Source organism: Triplophysa dalaica, chromosome 24 (genome assembly GCF_015846415.1).
Source record: "Triplophysa dalaica isolate WHDGS20190420 chromosome 24, ASM1584641v1, whole genome shotgun sequence".
Lineage (NCBI taxonomy): Eukaryota > Metazoa > Chordata > Actinopteri > Cypriniformes > Nemacheilidae > Triplophysa > Triplophysa dalaica.
Window position 1 is genome coordinate 5,606,943 of NC_079565.1, and position 14,051 is coordinate 5,620,993.

The 14,051-nt window shown below is 37.3% G+C and overlaps 2 protein-coding genes across 2 annotated transcripts; both read left to right on the forward strand.

Moving 5' to 3' along the window:
* Positions 1-1,298: 1,298 nt before the first annotated feature.
* Positions 1,299-2,728, forward strand: guca1g (guanylate cyclase activator 1g). The gene is made up of 4 exons (XM_056740329.1): positions 1,299-1,496; positions 1,638-1,787; positions 2,130-2,220; positions 2,607-2,728. Exons 1-4 carry the CDS (start codon positions 1,299-1,301, stop codon positions 2,726-2,728), a joined length of 561 nt encoding a protein of 186 aa, XP_056596307.1.
* Positions 2,729-7,242: 4,514 nt separating this feature from the next.
* On the forward strand, positions 7,243-12,198 carry acte1 (actin, epsilon 1). The gene is made up of 9 exons (XM_056739317.1): positions 7,243-7,300; positions 8,082-8,224; positions 8,664-8,792; positions 8,885-8,995; positions 9,099-9,183; positions 9,260-9,421; positions 9,698-9,889; positions 11,420-11,601; positions 11,947-12,198. The coding sequence occupies exons 2-9, from the start codon at positions 8,096-8,098 to the stop codon at positions 12,088-12,090; spliced, it is 1,134 nt and encodes a 377-aa protein (XP_056595295.1). The 5' UTR covers positions 7,243-7,300; positions 8,082-8,095; the 3' UTR covers positions 12,091-12,198.
* Positions 12,199-14,051: the final 1,853 nt, after the last annotated feature.

Below are 14,051 nucleotides of genomic sequence, written 5' to 3' on the forward strand. Positions count from 1 at the left end.
TTCATACAATTGTAAATGTTTTGTGCCGCAAACAGACCCAACATTGATCAAAATACTGTTTAAACAATTTGTGTTTAGTGTTTATAATCTGGCTGTGCATTTGTGTCGTGCACTTACACCTCAACATTGAACACACAAATCTCGACCATGGTAACAATAAAAAACATCATTCATTAAAATAACTAAACTCAACCGATAACAAACGATATTAAAGCATAAATTAAGAGCGCAAGAACTAAAAAACTAATCTTTAAAAGAAAAACAAATAAGAAACACAGAATTGAACATGCTGCAATGCATCTTGGGAACTTTCAAACTCTCGCAATATTGCTTGTTCAGAATACACTGTTTTGTAAGTTGGGCAAACGTTCTGACGCATTTTGGCCAAAAACTTGAGAGTCCGGTCTAAAAATCATCTTTGTTAGAAACATGTTTAGGCTAATTTTGTTCAGTATATCCAACTAAAAATGCTATGTTCAAGTTACTGATTTATCTTTGTAGGGAGAACATTTTGCAAGTTGGATTTTTTTTACAGTGTACATTAAAGCGTTTTGTCTTTTAAGTTTTGCCATTTTTGACCACATCTATGAACTGATATGTGTGGTTTAACCCGTTAAAAGGTCCATTATTGACCTAGGTGGTTGTTCTGGTTGAAAGGCGCTGTTAGAACAGCTGTTTTGGGAAATTGGAAAGGTAACACTGGTGAGAATGGTTTTGCCCCTAAAAGCCCCAGTTGTTACATCCATATGTAACACAGTGAGGCATTCTGGAAGAGTAAAGTGATAGCAGGTCAGGGCTAAACTTAACTAATCATGCATGAAATGTAGTGACACTGGTGTAACCGAGCTGGCACTTAGATCTAATCAGCTATGACTTCATGAATATTCAATCATTTTAGGGAATAAATTAATCATTTAGAGATCATACTCAGCCAAGATGCTTGCTTTTTTTTTACTTTTTCTATGATACCACTGTAAAAAATGTAGCAAGGTCAAATTTATCAGTAGATCTAGCATGGGTCATTGGTTTGAGGCTTTTTTAAAAACGGACTACGAACAGGTGCTACGTTGGGCTGTGATCTATTACCGTAAAGATGAAGGAGTAAATAAGATTGAGACCACTTTCTAAAAATACCAGCCTGTTCACAGTTAGTCAACAGTCTCAGGTTGAAAGTAAAGAGGATTATGTCCATTTACTAGTAAGAAGGATACCAGTGCTGTAAGATGCTGCACGCAACATGACCATTTTCACATAATGGGTATTGTGACTTCTGATATTGAACAAAGCTGGATTTGAGAATGGGTCAGATTCAAAGCGATGAAGGTGAAGAAGTGAGGCTCGCAGATATCCAGCCTCTTTACATTGTGTTCATGAGAGAGTGCCCGAGCGGAGCTCTGCATCTTCACGAGTTCCGCAAAATCTTTGGGATTCAAAGCACATCGGAGGACGAAGCGATGTTCATCGAAACAATATTCAGATCCTTCGACACAAACAAGGTACGTTGAAATAGGTCAAAAGAGTTTTCTCGTATTCTTGAATTTTGTATGCTGATTGCGAAGTGATTTATATGCATAAACTCTGATTATTTGCATATGTTGTGAGCTCCTCGGCTGAGAATCATCCGTGTCCGTTTGCAGGATGATGTCATAGACTTTATGGAATTCGTAGCAGCTGTCCATCTGGTACTGAGAGGAAAACTAGAGGACAGATTGAGGTGGTTTTTTAAAGTGTATGACAGAGATGAAAATGGAAAGTTGGACAAACAAGAGGTCAAGCATATTATAAAGGTAAGATCAGGGGGTGGAAAAAGTACAGGGAAGTTAGACTTAAAGGGACAGGTCATGGTTTTAAAAGTGTGTTGGAAGTATTCAGTTGAAATGTTTCCGAAAAGATTGACTTTAATGAGAATATAAGTCTTAATATTATAAGTGTTAAAAGTGAAAAGTAATCTTTATATTGACTTTAAAAGTAAACTTAAGTGAAAGCAAAACTTCTCGTTCAAGTCATTTTGATGCAGTCCTGATTCATCACATGTATGAATTTTATAATTTTTTTATAGAGGTGTATTAACTATTACAAATGTCTGTAAACTTCTCACCAGCATCTCATGTGCTTGTTCTTGATTCCAGATTATTTGTCAACTCAAGAGAAAGACACTTGAAATGACACACCATGAAATTTGTGACAGGATATTTGAGCTTATAGATGAAAACAAAGATGGTAAGTGGCTCTCGATTGAGTCGTGTTTATTTTCTCAGAAATAAATACATGCCAAAACATGTTATACCTTATCGTAACATATTGGAATACCACATCTATATTGTTAATGCTGTTTATGATAAAACCATAGTTGAAAGATACTTCTACAAGATCTTCAACTCCGAGAAAGCGCTCCACTACATGTCTTTGGGGATTTGCTTCCATTAAAACATAAGAGCACCAGTGAGGTCAGCACTGATGTTGGGGCCTTACTTAAGCTGCTTTTCCAATTCGTCCTAATGTAGTTGACTTGAGAAAACAGACATGATAAAATACTGTATGTACTGTACAGATTTAGGCTTTGAGTTGGACAGAATTAATTTAAGACCATTTTTATTCACCCACAGGTCAGATATCCCTGTCAGAGTTCTTGGAAGGTGTGCAAAAAGATGCCTGGATTATGGACATTCTAAAACTGGACATTAATGCAACTGGATGGTTCAATGAAAACTGTGGGAAAACAACATGAGTTTTCATTCTAAGGTCATGTGTTTGCCCTTTAACAAGCTTTCGATTGCTGGGGGTCAGCAAACCGGAAAGACCTGAAGAGGAGGTCAGAAAATATTTGCTGTCGGTCACAGGGGAGCACGCGTTTTGCACACCGATCTTGTTGAACATTGACGTACACCCAGTCCGGATTTGTTAAAGCAAATTACAGCCCCATTGTTTTCCGGGTGCGGTGACGGAGTTGGTATTTTCATGACTGTTGGATATTATATTGCCAAACTGGATTACGCAGCTTGCTGTGCCTGAAAGTATAAACTGTCATTACACTGTCTGGTTGCCAGCCTTGACTACTGTTTACTTCTTTTAACCATACCAAAACTCAGATATGCCGTTACCATAACTATAATACATATTTTTTCTTTTCTAACTATTTATTAGCAACAATCCTGGAAAGACTTGCTAATCTGGAAATGAAAACATTGCGCATGTGTTCTACCTCACAAAAACATTTTTTAAATGTTTTATTTGTTCATATATTATTGTTGAAATTTCCCGATGTAGAAATTAGAAACGCTGTGTCACGCTGTACTCGCCGTTGTTGTTGGTCCTTTCATTGGCGAACATCCAAAAATCGGTTCAACCAATGGCGTGAGTTTGGGCCGGGGCTAGTTGACTGTTTGGGTGACATGCTTGTACTGTTTTCTGTCGCTAGGTGTTTTATGGAAATTACATATTCGTTTTAAGCATTGTTACCAGTCAAACAAATGCAATGAAAATGTCAAATGGTATCAGCATCTAAATTCTATCATTATTTTTAGAGGAATTACTTATTTTGCATAATATGCATTTTTATTTTTTTACTGTTTTGTTCTGAATACAGGTATTTATTGCGCACATGATGTATTCATTTTTCATGCAGATGGTTTATACATTGCTGTGTGTTGCAGAAGGGCCCAAATAAGAGTCATAATCAAACAAAAAAATTCTGGAAAACTGCCTGGAGCCGTTAGATTTGCGTATTTATTATTTATGTCTGTTTTGAGTTCACATACAGTATGCCAACTTTACAAGGCATAAAATACATAAACCCAAGTATGTAAGTACATGTTTAATTTATGTGCGAAAATAAACCTTATTTTTCTATGATTTATCGGCCTGCATTCAGAGACATATCTACTCCAGCATGTTGCCTCCCAGTACGCACACAGATGGTGCTTAGCAATGAACTATTCTTAACAGTGACAAACCATGTTATTTCTTTTTCCCTTAGGCCAAAGTGTAGCTCATCTCTTGGCTAAACCGCTATTAACCCCAGTAAATCACCTGGGTTTTGCTTTTTATGGGCCTTTTGGAAGACACATTAAATTCCTCGAATTCATTTTATATCAAATTTTGTTCGATTTTTCCTAATATCATTCAATCATATCTCAATATGTGATTAAGGCTTCGTGGGACTCTTTACATCTCAACATTACCAAAATGAGTACATGTCGTTCTGTCTCGTTCTTTTACTGCTTATCTGGGTTTGGTGTTCCTGAGAGATGACATCAAAATGGATTTCTTTTGCATCAAAGAACTTGACACAAGCAGTGTTCTGAAATCGTTCCTGGCTGTCTATTCAAAATGCATGTGGTTTCTTGGCCCTCCATAACAAGTGCATTAAAATTCTCACTGACATAGTTTCCCCAGTCGCCAGGAAGATGCTAAATAGGCTGGAGGGTGGTGGTGTGTTTGACGCGGTTACAATTCAACACATCGGATACAGTGTACAGCAACAGTGCTTAAAGAATGCAGTGAAATTTACAATGTACAGAATGAAAGGCTCTATCAGTTTATACTGTAAAGAATGGCAACAATAAAACGAAAATGGGATGTTATATTCTTGTGTTGAACATGTCCATACGATTACTGAAATAGGTGTCCATACTAAACACAAAACAAATAAAAGTTATGAGGTATGCTATCCACAAAAATATTATAACTATTCTTTTTCTGTCAATTGTCATTTGTATGTTTTTTGTTTTGTTGAGAAAATCGGATCAAATGCGCATAACATTGAGGTAACATTGAGAAAACCTGTGCAGAACTCTGTGCTCTATCCTATGATGCACAATTGTATGCCGCTGAGATTGGAGAATGTGCATCTATGTTTAGTGAGCTGGAATTCCAACAATGAGACGAAGGCAACAGGAGAGCAGAGGACAGATCACATGACTAACAGCGACAGAAGGGCTTCATTATGGAAACCCATATAACGTTGTTGGTTTTATTGTCCAGAGATACCCTGCATGAACTGTCCTATATGTCGATGAACTTTGAAGACGTTACATAAATATGACAAAATATGTTTTGACCTTTTAGAGAGACATTGGCCTAACAAACGATCAATTCTGTAAAATACTGTATGTATGTCAAGGTTCAGCTGCATATTTAAGGGTGTAAAAAATACATTTATGATGTAAACCATGAAACATAATTAAAACGGTCAAAATTCTTTAAATCCTTTATTTACTATAAATGTAATAATGGAAACAGGTTTTAAAGAGTGTTGTTCATTTTACGAAATCCATTAAATCTGTAAGAAGTCCTTACAAATATTGCTACAGAGGTGTGTGTGTGCTCTTGAAAAGTGTCACTGTTGCTATAGGGAAGCTGAAGCTGTGTGATTTGATGACACACTGGACTGTGTGACAGCTCTAAAGGAAAGTGACAATCAGTCAGGAACACTGAAATTCTATCACTAGACTAAAGATATTCATGCAAGTGGATATTGCGATACATCCTTTAACGATTGTCTTTTTTATACATTATATATAATATATTTTGCATATTTTAACTTTAAAATACAGTACAGCATATCTGTTTAGACACATGTGCAAATTTTCTTTGCGGTCTGCTTCTATCCCTACTGGACCATTTCAATTGACAAGCATAGAAACTTTAATAAGGAAAATGGACAATTTTATACCATTACATTATTTCTTTAATGTATATGTATGTCAGTAACCTGATTGACATGCAAATTAGCCAAAACGTACAGTAGCTGTGTGAAATCCTGTATCCCAAAATTCAACGAACATGACTTGAGTAAATGTGACGTCTCATCTAGATATAACACCAGCTGTGAGTTCGAGCATCTCTGTTGTCGTATCTATATTTACTTAAAGGAACAGTTCACCCGAAAATGAACTAATACTCCAAATCTGTATACATTTCTTTGTTCTGATCAACATAGAGAAAGGATCAATGCTTTCAATGATCAATGATCAATGATTTGGAACAATGCTTGGAACCAAACAGTTCTTGGCCACCATTGACTACCATAGTAGGAAAAAAAATGCTTTATAAATTTCACCGATCTGTTGAACATAAACGGTTTTGAAGAATGTAGGAAGGCCAACTGTTCTGGGGCACATTTGACTGCCATTGTTATTTTTCCTACTATGGTAGTCAATGGTGGCCAAGAAATGTTTGGTTACAAGAATTTTTCCAAAAATCTTTCAATTGTGTTCATTGGAAAAAGAAAATGTATGCAGATAGTTTTTTAGATGAATGAACTCAGCATGAATACATGTCCTTGGTTTTCTGTAGCATGTTTGGAATATTGCTGTAAAATCTGTAATTTTGATATTAGGAATGTCTGATAGGGAGAGAGAAAGAGAGAGAGTGTTTGTTTTACCATCTACAGTCAATGCTGGTGGTTCTGTCATGGTGTCACTGAGAGAATGTGTGGGTCAGGTGACGGGTCGCTACCGCCGCGAGATATTGTGTGGCCGCCAGCTGACACGTGGCCAAACTACTACTGGAGATGCAGATTTTGGATAAGCTCAGCATGAGCTCAAGAATGCAGATGGTCAACTGGCCACCGAAATGAAAACTTTAGATGACATTTGACCTTCACACATCAACACAACTGAGCCAATGATTTAGTTGTGATCTCATTTAGAGACCATTTTGTGAGAGCGGCGCCATAACACTATGCCATTAAATTGCTTTCGTGTCCGTATATTTGCCCACCCACACTGACAAACTCTACAAAGGCCGACACATATTGTAAGTTTCCTGGAGCCTGTGACTTTCATCAGGGTAGAGACCTTGAAATCACTCCTCATTTGGTAGGCCCACAACCACACCCATATGCAACGGCAATGTTCATTCCCTTTGAAGGCCAGCTACGAGTTCCTCACATCTGTCATATAACAGACAAATGGCCATTCGTCCATTATGACCAATGCACGACGCCTTATTTTTAGCGAGAACTAGAATGCCATTCTCTTCCAGTGAATCGACCACCTCTCTTTCCAACAATAGTCCACACTGTCCTCGAGAGCCATAAATTATCTTCTAATATTAAATGCAACTGTCTGTTGATGACCACCATTGTGAGACCCCCCTTCATGGGATGGCCCACCTTTTTGTGATGCAGGGTCGTAATGTGTCCTAAAAAGGCTTGAGGTTCTGTGGCTGGGGCAATGGGGCTCCTGGCGGAGCGTATATAAATATGGACGGCAGGTTAGCTGGTCGCTCACTCTCTTCTCTGTCTATTGCTCTTGAGGGAGCAACTTTTCCAGGCCTCTTTTGCAAGCTCTCCTGGGTGAGTCTACCGCAGTGGATCCTTATTGGTTAATTGGTGTGTTGGATGACAGCAAAGTGTGTAAATGAGCTCAGTGCTTGGATTAATTATTAAATGCATTTGGTATATTATGAGGATTTCAAATGGGATGTTTGAATGATTTGATATACAAAGGCCTTTGTATATTTCTAAGTTTTTTTTTTTTTTCATTTAAAATGTTCGATTTTTATGTTCTTCTGGAGCATAACAATCTGAGTAAAAACAAAAAATTGCATTGCAATCAAGCTGGCAAGTTTTTGCATAACATATTAATGTTATCCAAGCATGAAAATGCTCCAAAGAGCATCTTGTGTGCTTCAATGAAAAATTATTGTCACAAATAATTATTTTATTTCCGACCTATAAAATGTGCAAAATCACTTTGTCTTTTTTTGCTTTATTTCCAGTATTTGACTTACAGGTTTTCAAGGTCTCATTTGGACCTTGGAATTTTTGACTCTTAAACCCGTAAAATAGCTTCATTACAGTATAAACATCTTAACTGGGACCATAGTGGTTGATGACGGATGTTAAAGTATAATACAGTATACATTATTTACTTCATATTGTTAGTTTTCTTCATAGGGAGTGCGTAATTGTACATGTCAGAAAAGTTTTATGTAAGCACAAAAGATGAATCATTAAATGTTCTAGTCTGAGTGCCAACAACAGTCATAATGAGCTTTAGAAATAACATCTGCTTTTAATGCAACTATCATGTTTTTCTTCTCTTTGTCTTTTGCATTCTACTGACAAACGACAGCTGTCTGAACAAACATGTGCGATGAGGAGGAGACCACCGCTTTGGTGTGCGACAACGGCTCTGGACTGGTGAAGGCCGGCTTTGCTGGGGATGACGCTCCCAGGGCCGTGTTTCCTTCCATCGTGGGCCGACCCCGCCATCAGGTGACCAGCAACCTTTATTTAGACAATCTAGGCTTATTCAAATGTTTTGTATCCACTCAGTGGCTCCAGTAAAGCAGCTCTTACGACACTTAAGCTTACACTGAACCTTTGACCCACATTCTTAAAAATAAAGATGCTTAAAAGGTTTTTCACAGCGATGCAATAAAAGAACCATTTTTGGAAACTTTCAATCAAAAGGTTAATTAAAGAACCAACTCTTTCTTACCTTTTTATAATCTTACTTCAGATGTTAAAGGTTCCTCATAGAACCATTTAGACCAAAAAGGTTCTTCTATGGCATCTTGTAGCACCTTTATTTTTAAGAGTACATAAAAACAGCAGTTGTACTGTGCTGGTATTTATTGCGTTCCTTGTAATGTGATGAAGCCCATCCATGTGGATGAGAGGATTATGTTCGACCTGCTGTTTTTCTTAACAGGGTGTCATGGTCGGTATGGGCCAAAAAGACAGCTACGTAGGAGATGAGGCCCAGAGCAAGAGAGGCATCCTCACCCTCAAATACCCCATTGAGCACGGCATCATCACCAACTGGGATGATATGGAAAAGGTAGACCTTCGAATCAAATGCGATGCTTGTACACATTCATCAAGAAGCGCGACTTGAAGCTATTTTTATACATATCATATTTAAATGATCAGATCTGGCATCACACGTTCTACAATGAGCTCCGTGTGGCTCCGGAGGAGCATCCCGTCCTCTTGACTGAGGCTCCTCTGAACCCCAAAGCCAACAGGGAGAAGATGACTCAGGTGACTGTTTTAAGAAATTCCAATATCGTATCTGAAGTAAATAAATCTAAACACAATATAAGGTCCCTGTTTTAAAAAAAAAACGATTGGTATGTTTCTACAGATCATGTTTGAGACCTTCAATGTTCCAGCTATGTATGTGGCCATCCAGGCTGTCCTGTCGCTCTACGCCTCTGGCCGTACTACAGGTCAGCACAGCAAACTTTAAATTGTTGAAAATTGTTGTATGTGTGTGTTTTTCTTATTGCTTTAATGCTATTCCAGGTATTGTGCTGGACGCTGGTGATGGTGTGACCCACAATGTGCCCGTATACGAGGGTTACGCCCTTCCCCATGCTATCATGAGACTGGATTTGGCCGGCAGAGACCTTACAGATTACCTGATGAAGATCCTGACAGAGAGAGGCTATTCATTCGTCACCACAGGTAACCCAGCTCATGAATCTATTTTCAATTAAATAATTAATGTTCTATAATTATTCATTTTGAATGAACGTTTATTTTGATAAATAACAAAGCTATTCATTTAAATCATTAAAAATTAAAAGATAATTTATCAAATTAATATTTACGACTCTATCCTAATTAGCTAAACAGTACCATCTATTGGTAAACATCAGTAACTGCTTGCAAAAGCGCATTTTACTAACAGCTTTTCTGTCACATTTCACATATATTAATATATGTAACACACTGTTACAGCTGAGAGGGAGATTGTGCGTGACATTAAGGAGAAGTTGTGCTACGTGGCTCTTGATTTTGAGAATGAAATGGCCACCGCAGCCTCCTCTTCATCCCTGGAGAAATCCTACGAGTTACCCGACGGCCAGGTCATCACCATCGGTAACGAGAGATTCCGCTGCCCCGAGACCCTCTTCCAGCCTTCTTTCATCGGTTAGTTCAACATACATTGGTTCATTTGAATGCATAATTGTTATATTCATTTAAACTAAAAATTAAAAACAACCTATCCCATTGTAATATTGATCATAATGAACTAGATATTTTAAACAAATTGTTCTCGCTCTGGATATTACTGTAGGTGCCAGGAACAAAACAAGGAACATAAATTAACATATTTTAGGATTTGAAACTTTGATCTTTGATTGTCATATATGCACCAAAGATTACACAATATCCAGCAAGATCTTTTGATTCTTGAAGGACCCCATTAGTATTCTTCAGACATGAGACATTTCATCTAGAAATGGGAAATTTGTTTAGAAACTCCAATAGGAATCCTATACATAGTCCCTTCCATTTATGCTATTGGCAGATGCTTTTATCTAAAGAGTAATGCATTCAATGTATACATTTTATCAGTATGCGTGGTAATCAATCCAATGACCTTTGAACTTCTGACTAAATGCCCTACCACTTTACAGTGTTGGGTGTAACTAGTTACTAAGTAATTAATTACTGTATTTTAATTACTTTTCCCTTGAAAAAGTAAAGTAAGGGATTACTCATATGTTTTCTGTAATTTAATTACAGTTACTTTTGATGTACTTAAACTAAATACTTTGTGAAATATATGCGTGTGCAATAGTGTAATTGACATCAAAATTCAAAGTCTTACTTTAAAATCTGTGCTCACATTTGTAATACTTTGGTCAGTTAATAATATTATTTATTTGAATAAATTAAATAAGCGTCTATCCTTGAATCACTTAACTAATCAAGGTCGATGTAGGATATAGAAAGTAATTAGTAATGAGTAACTAAATACTTTTTGGACAGAGTAATTTGGACAGTAATCTAATTACACTATTGAATATGTAATAAGTAACTAGTAATTAATTACTTTTTCAGAGTAACTTACCCAACACTGCCACTTTAGTAGATTTCTCATAAATGATAGACAAGCTTTGAATACCCCTACATTACACCATATTTTTTAATCAATTATTCATAAACCGTTCTTAAACTTCTGAAATCAAGCGAATCACACATTCTTCCTTTTGAGTCATTGCCAAGCCAGAATCCTGTTGATGAAAAATTAATGACATTGATAATTCTTAATAATTTGCACGTCAGTCCATGTGTTGTAACACAATTAAACTCGCCATCCATGGGCACGGCAAAGCGGTCAAGTTTCTCACAGAGAAACCACTGCATTTATCACAGATGTTTCTACCATAGGACTGAACTCTAAGTAAGGGGGTGACACAGGGTGATTGATCACCTTTGACACAGGACCTAATTAGGAGTGTTTTTGGTGTAGAGAGTTTTTAGTTTTGACATTATCCATCAATCACTGTTTACTTATTTAATTAAAGCTAATAAACTAAGGCCTGAGCAGGAGTTCCGTAATGAAATCTGTGCTGTTGCGTAATCTGCGCTACAATTAAATTTGGATATTGTGTATTGTATTTAAATGATGGTACAGTCAGTGCTTCAATATTTCCGTTTGGTTGACTGCAGGAATGGAGTCCGCCGGTATCCATGAGACCACTTACAACGGCATCATGAAGTGCGACATTGACATTCGTAAGGATTTATATGCCAACAACGTACTGTCCGGTGGTACCACCATGTACCCTGGTATTGGTGACAGGATGCAGAAAGAAATCACAGCCCTGGCTCCCAGCACCATGAAGATCAAGGTACGGTTAATATCCTGCTTTTGCAGACCTCAGATTATACACCCATCATTTAAAAGTCTACAAGTGATGTTTTATGTTTAAAAAACGTCAATGACCAGGGTAAATTCCAGAATAATGTTTTTTAGTATATACCATACTATACAAAATAAATTACCATTAGACTACCACAACGAATAGCATTAATAATGAATATTTGTAATATATCTACTTATATATTTATAAGCAGTACAGTATGAATATCAGTACAAATATTGTGCAATTTATAGATCACCTATTGAAATAAAGTAAATGGTCAATTTTTTGTTAGAAATGTTTAATTTACATCATTTCCTTCATACTTTGCAGATGATTGCACCTCCTGAGCGTAAATACTCCGTCTGGATCGGTGGCTCCATCCTGGCTTCCCTTTCCACGTTCCAGCAGATGTGGATCAGCAAAGACGAGTACGAGGAGGCCGGACCCTCCATTGTCCACAGGAAGTGCTTCTAAACCCCTCCTCATATTCTCTTCTGTCCTGGTCTTTCCAAATTGTCTTGTGTCTGTCCTACAGACTTGTTTCCTGTTCGTCTCAAGTTCTTCTGTACCGTGATTCGCGTCTACGGCCACAATAAATTGTTCAATAAACACATTTACATATTTTCAACAAACTTCTCTTGCTGAATATAAACACTGATACAACACTACAGTGAGTCCATATCAGGTGGTACATACAGTATAGCGTAGAAAAGTTCATAAAGGGTAGTTCACCCAAACAGCCATCATTCACCCTCATGTCATTCAAAACCTGATGATGATTTTGTCTTTAGTGGAACACGGTAGAAGATATTTTGAGAAATGTCTCACTGGTTTCTTTGTGGTTTTGTGTCCGTACAATGAAAGTCCGAAGTTGGGACCAATGTTCTTTGGTTATCAGCGGTCTTCAAAATATCTTCTTTTGTGTTCTTCAGAAGGAAAAGAGGTTTGAATTGTCATGAGTTTGACTACATGATAAAAATAGTGTACTGTCCCTTTAAGCAGGTTCCATGGTTTTGTTTTGCATTTGTAAAACGTATATGAAACACAAATGAAATAGATTACAACTATACTAATATGAGTAGAATTTATGTAGGAGCTGTGGAGTTTTATAGTGTGAGACAAACAGACTGCGCTTTTCATGTTTTTGTTTTGTTCTTCAAAAATACCACAGGATGGCAGACTTCTGCTGTGAAATAACCCAGCAAGCACCCTTGAGAGTTTCCCAATTCGCTGTAAAACTCACATAAAATAACTTGAGTCGAACCTACCGGCTCGGCTTAAAACACATTAAAACGTAATTTGAACGCCCACGGTTTGTCTGAAGCAAAACATCCATTTAATCTAGTGGTGCCAAAGACTCGATCCAGCTCTTTGAGAGTTACTGCTGTGATCATCAATAGCCCTAAATATATGATGGCGATAAGAAAACAGGTCAGTTTAATGTAGGCCAGAGGCACAGCTGATACTCTCCGGCAGAGCATCAGAACAGTACACTGTGTCTCACAAAACCTACACTGAAACTTCCCAATCTAGGACAGGTGAGGTAAAGAATGCTATTGAATTTGTTGGTGTAATTACATTTGTTTCTAAACTTTAGATGGAAATACTCTTCCAATCCCGCATGAAGCATCTTGTTACATATTATTCTTATATTTGTAATCTGCTTTTGGGAAGAAAAGCATTCCAAGTGAACCAGAGGTAGAACGCTGCTAAAGTGTTGTTATAAACTCTGCATGTTTATAGGGATAGTTCATAAAAATAAAATTCTGTCAGAGTTTGTTATCGTTTAAAACCTGTATATGACCATTTTTTCTGTGGAACCGTAAAAAATGATATTTTGAGAAATATTTCCCTGGTTTTGTGCTCATAATGGAAGTCTGTGGGTGACATTCTTCAAAATATCTTCTTGTGTGTTCTGCAGAAGAAAGAAAGTAATACAGTTTGTAGAACGACATGATTAAAAGTTAATGATTTTTGGGTAAGCTGTTCATTTCAGGTGTGTGCTGAACATTTTCAATACTGGAATATATTTGCTGGAGGTTTAAGTATGAATTTTCCATTTATTTCTATCTACCATTTATGCCGTATTCTTTATGGGTTTAGCTTCGCTCACCCCGAGTTCCAATTATAACATGAAGACCTAGTTTTTTGGGTCTTGGGCGACATGGGTTGTGAAGGGTTTACAGTAGGAGAGGGTTAAGAAACCAGACTTATTACTGCAGACTGCTGCCCCACTTCTGAATGACGGAGAAATCAAAGACAAATGAAGGTGGAGACACAGGAGGTAACTAACGGTGATTGATGAATCAAGACAACAAAAGAGAGAGAGATGAATAGAAAGATAGAGAGAGATACAGACGCAGAGCGAGGGAAAGCCGGTCTCACATCCATTATAAATCTTATTCATGCTTATGAAAATCCTATTTCGCTGCTCC

Bases quoted from the DNA above. Each gene is read 5' to 3' on its own strand.
- acte1 (XM_056739317.1), top strand. From the start codon at position 8,096: ATGTGCGATGAGGAGGAGACCACCGCTTTGGTGTGCGACAACGGCTCT. The intron at 9,422-9,697 runs GTAACCCAGCTC...ACACTGTTACAG, and splicing joins CTATTCATTCGTCACCACAG to CTGAGAGGGAGATTGTGCGT. The intron at 9,890-11,419 runs GTTAGTTCAACA...GGTTGACTGCAG, and splicing joins CTTCCAGCCTTCTTTCATCG to GAATGGAGTCCGCCGGTATC.
- guca1g (XM_056740329.1), top strand. From the start codon at position 1,299: ATGGGTCAGATTCAAAGCGATGAAGGTGAAGAAGTGAGGCTCGCAGAT. The intron at 1,788-2,129 runs GTAAGATCAGGG...TCTTGATTCCAG, and splicing joins AGGTCAAGCATATTATAAAG to ATTATTTGTCAACTCAAGAG. The intron at 2,221-2,606 runs GTAAGTGGCTCT...ATTCACCCACAG, and splicing joins TATAGATGAAAACAAAGATG to GTCAGATATCCCTGTCAGAG.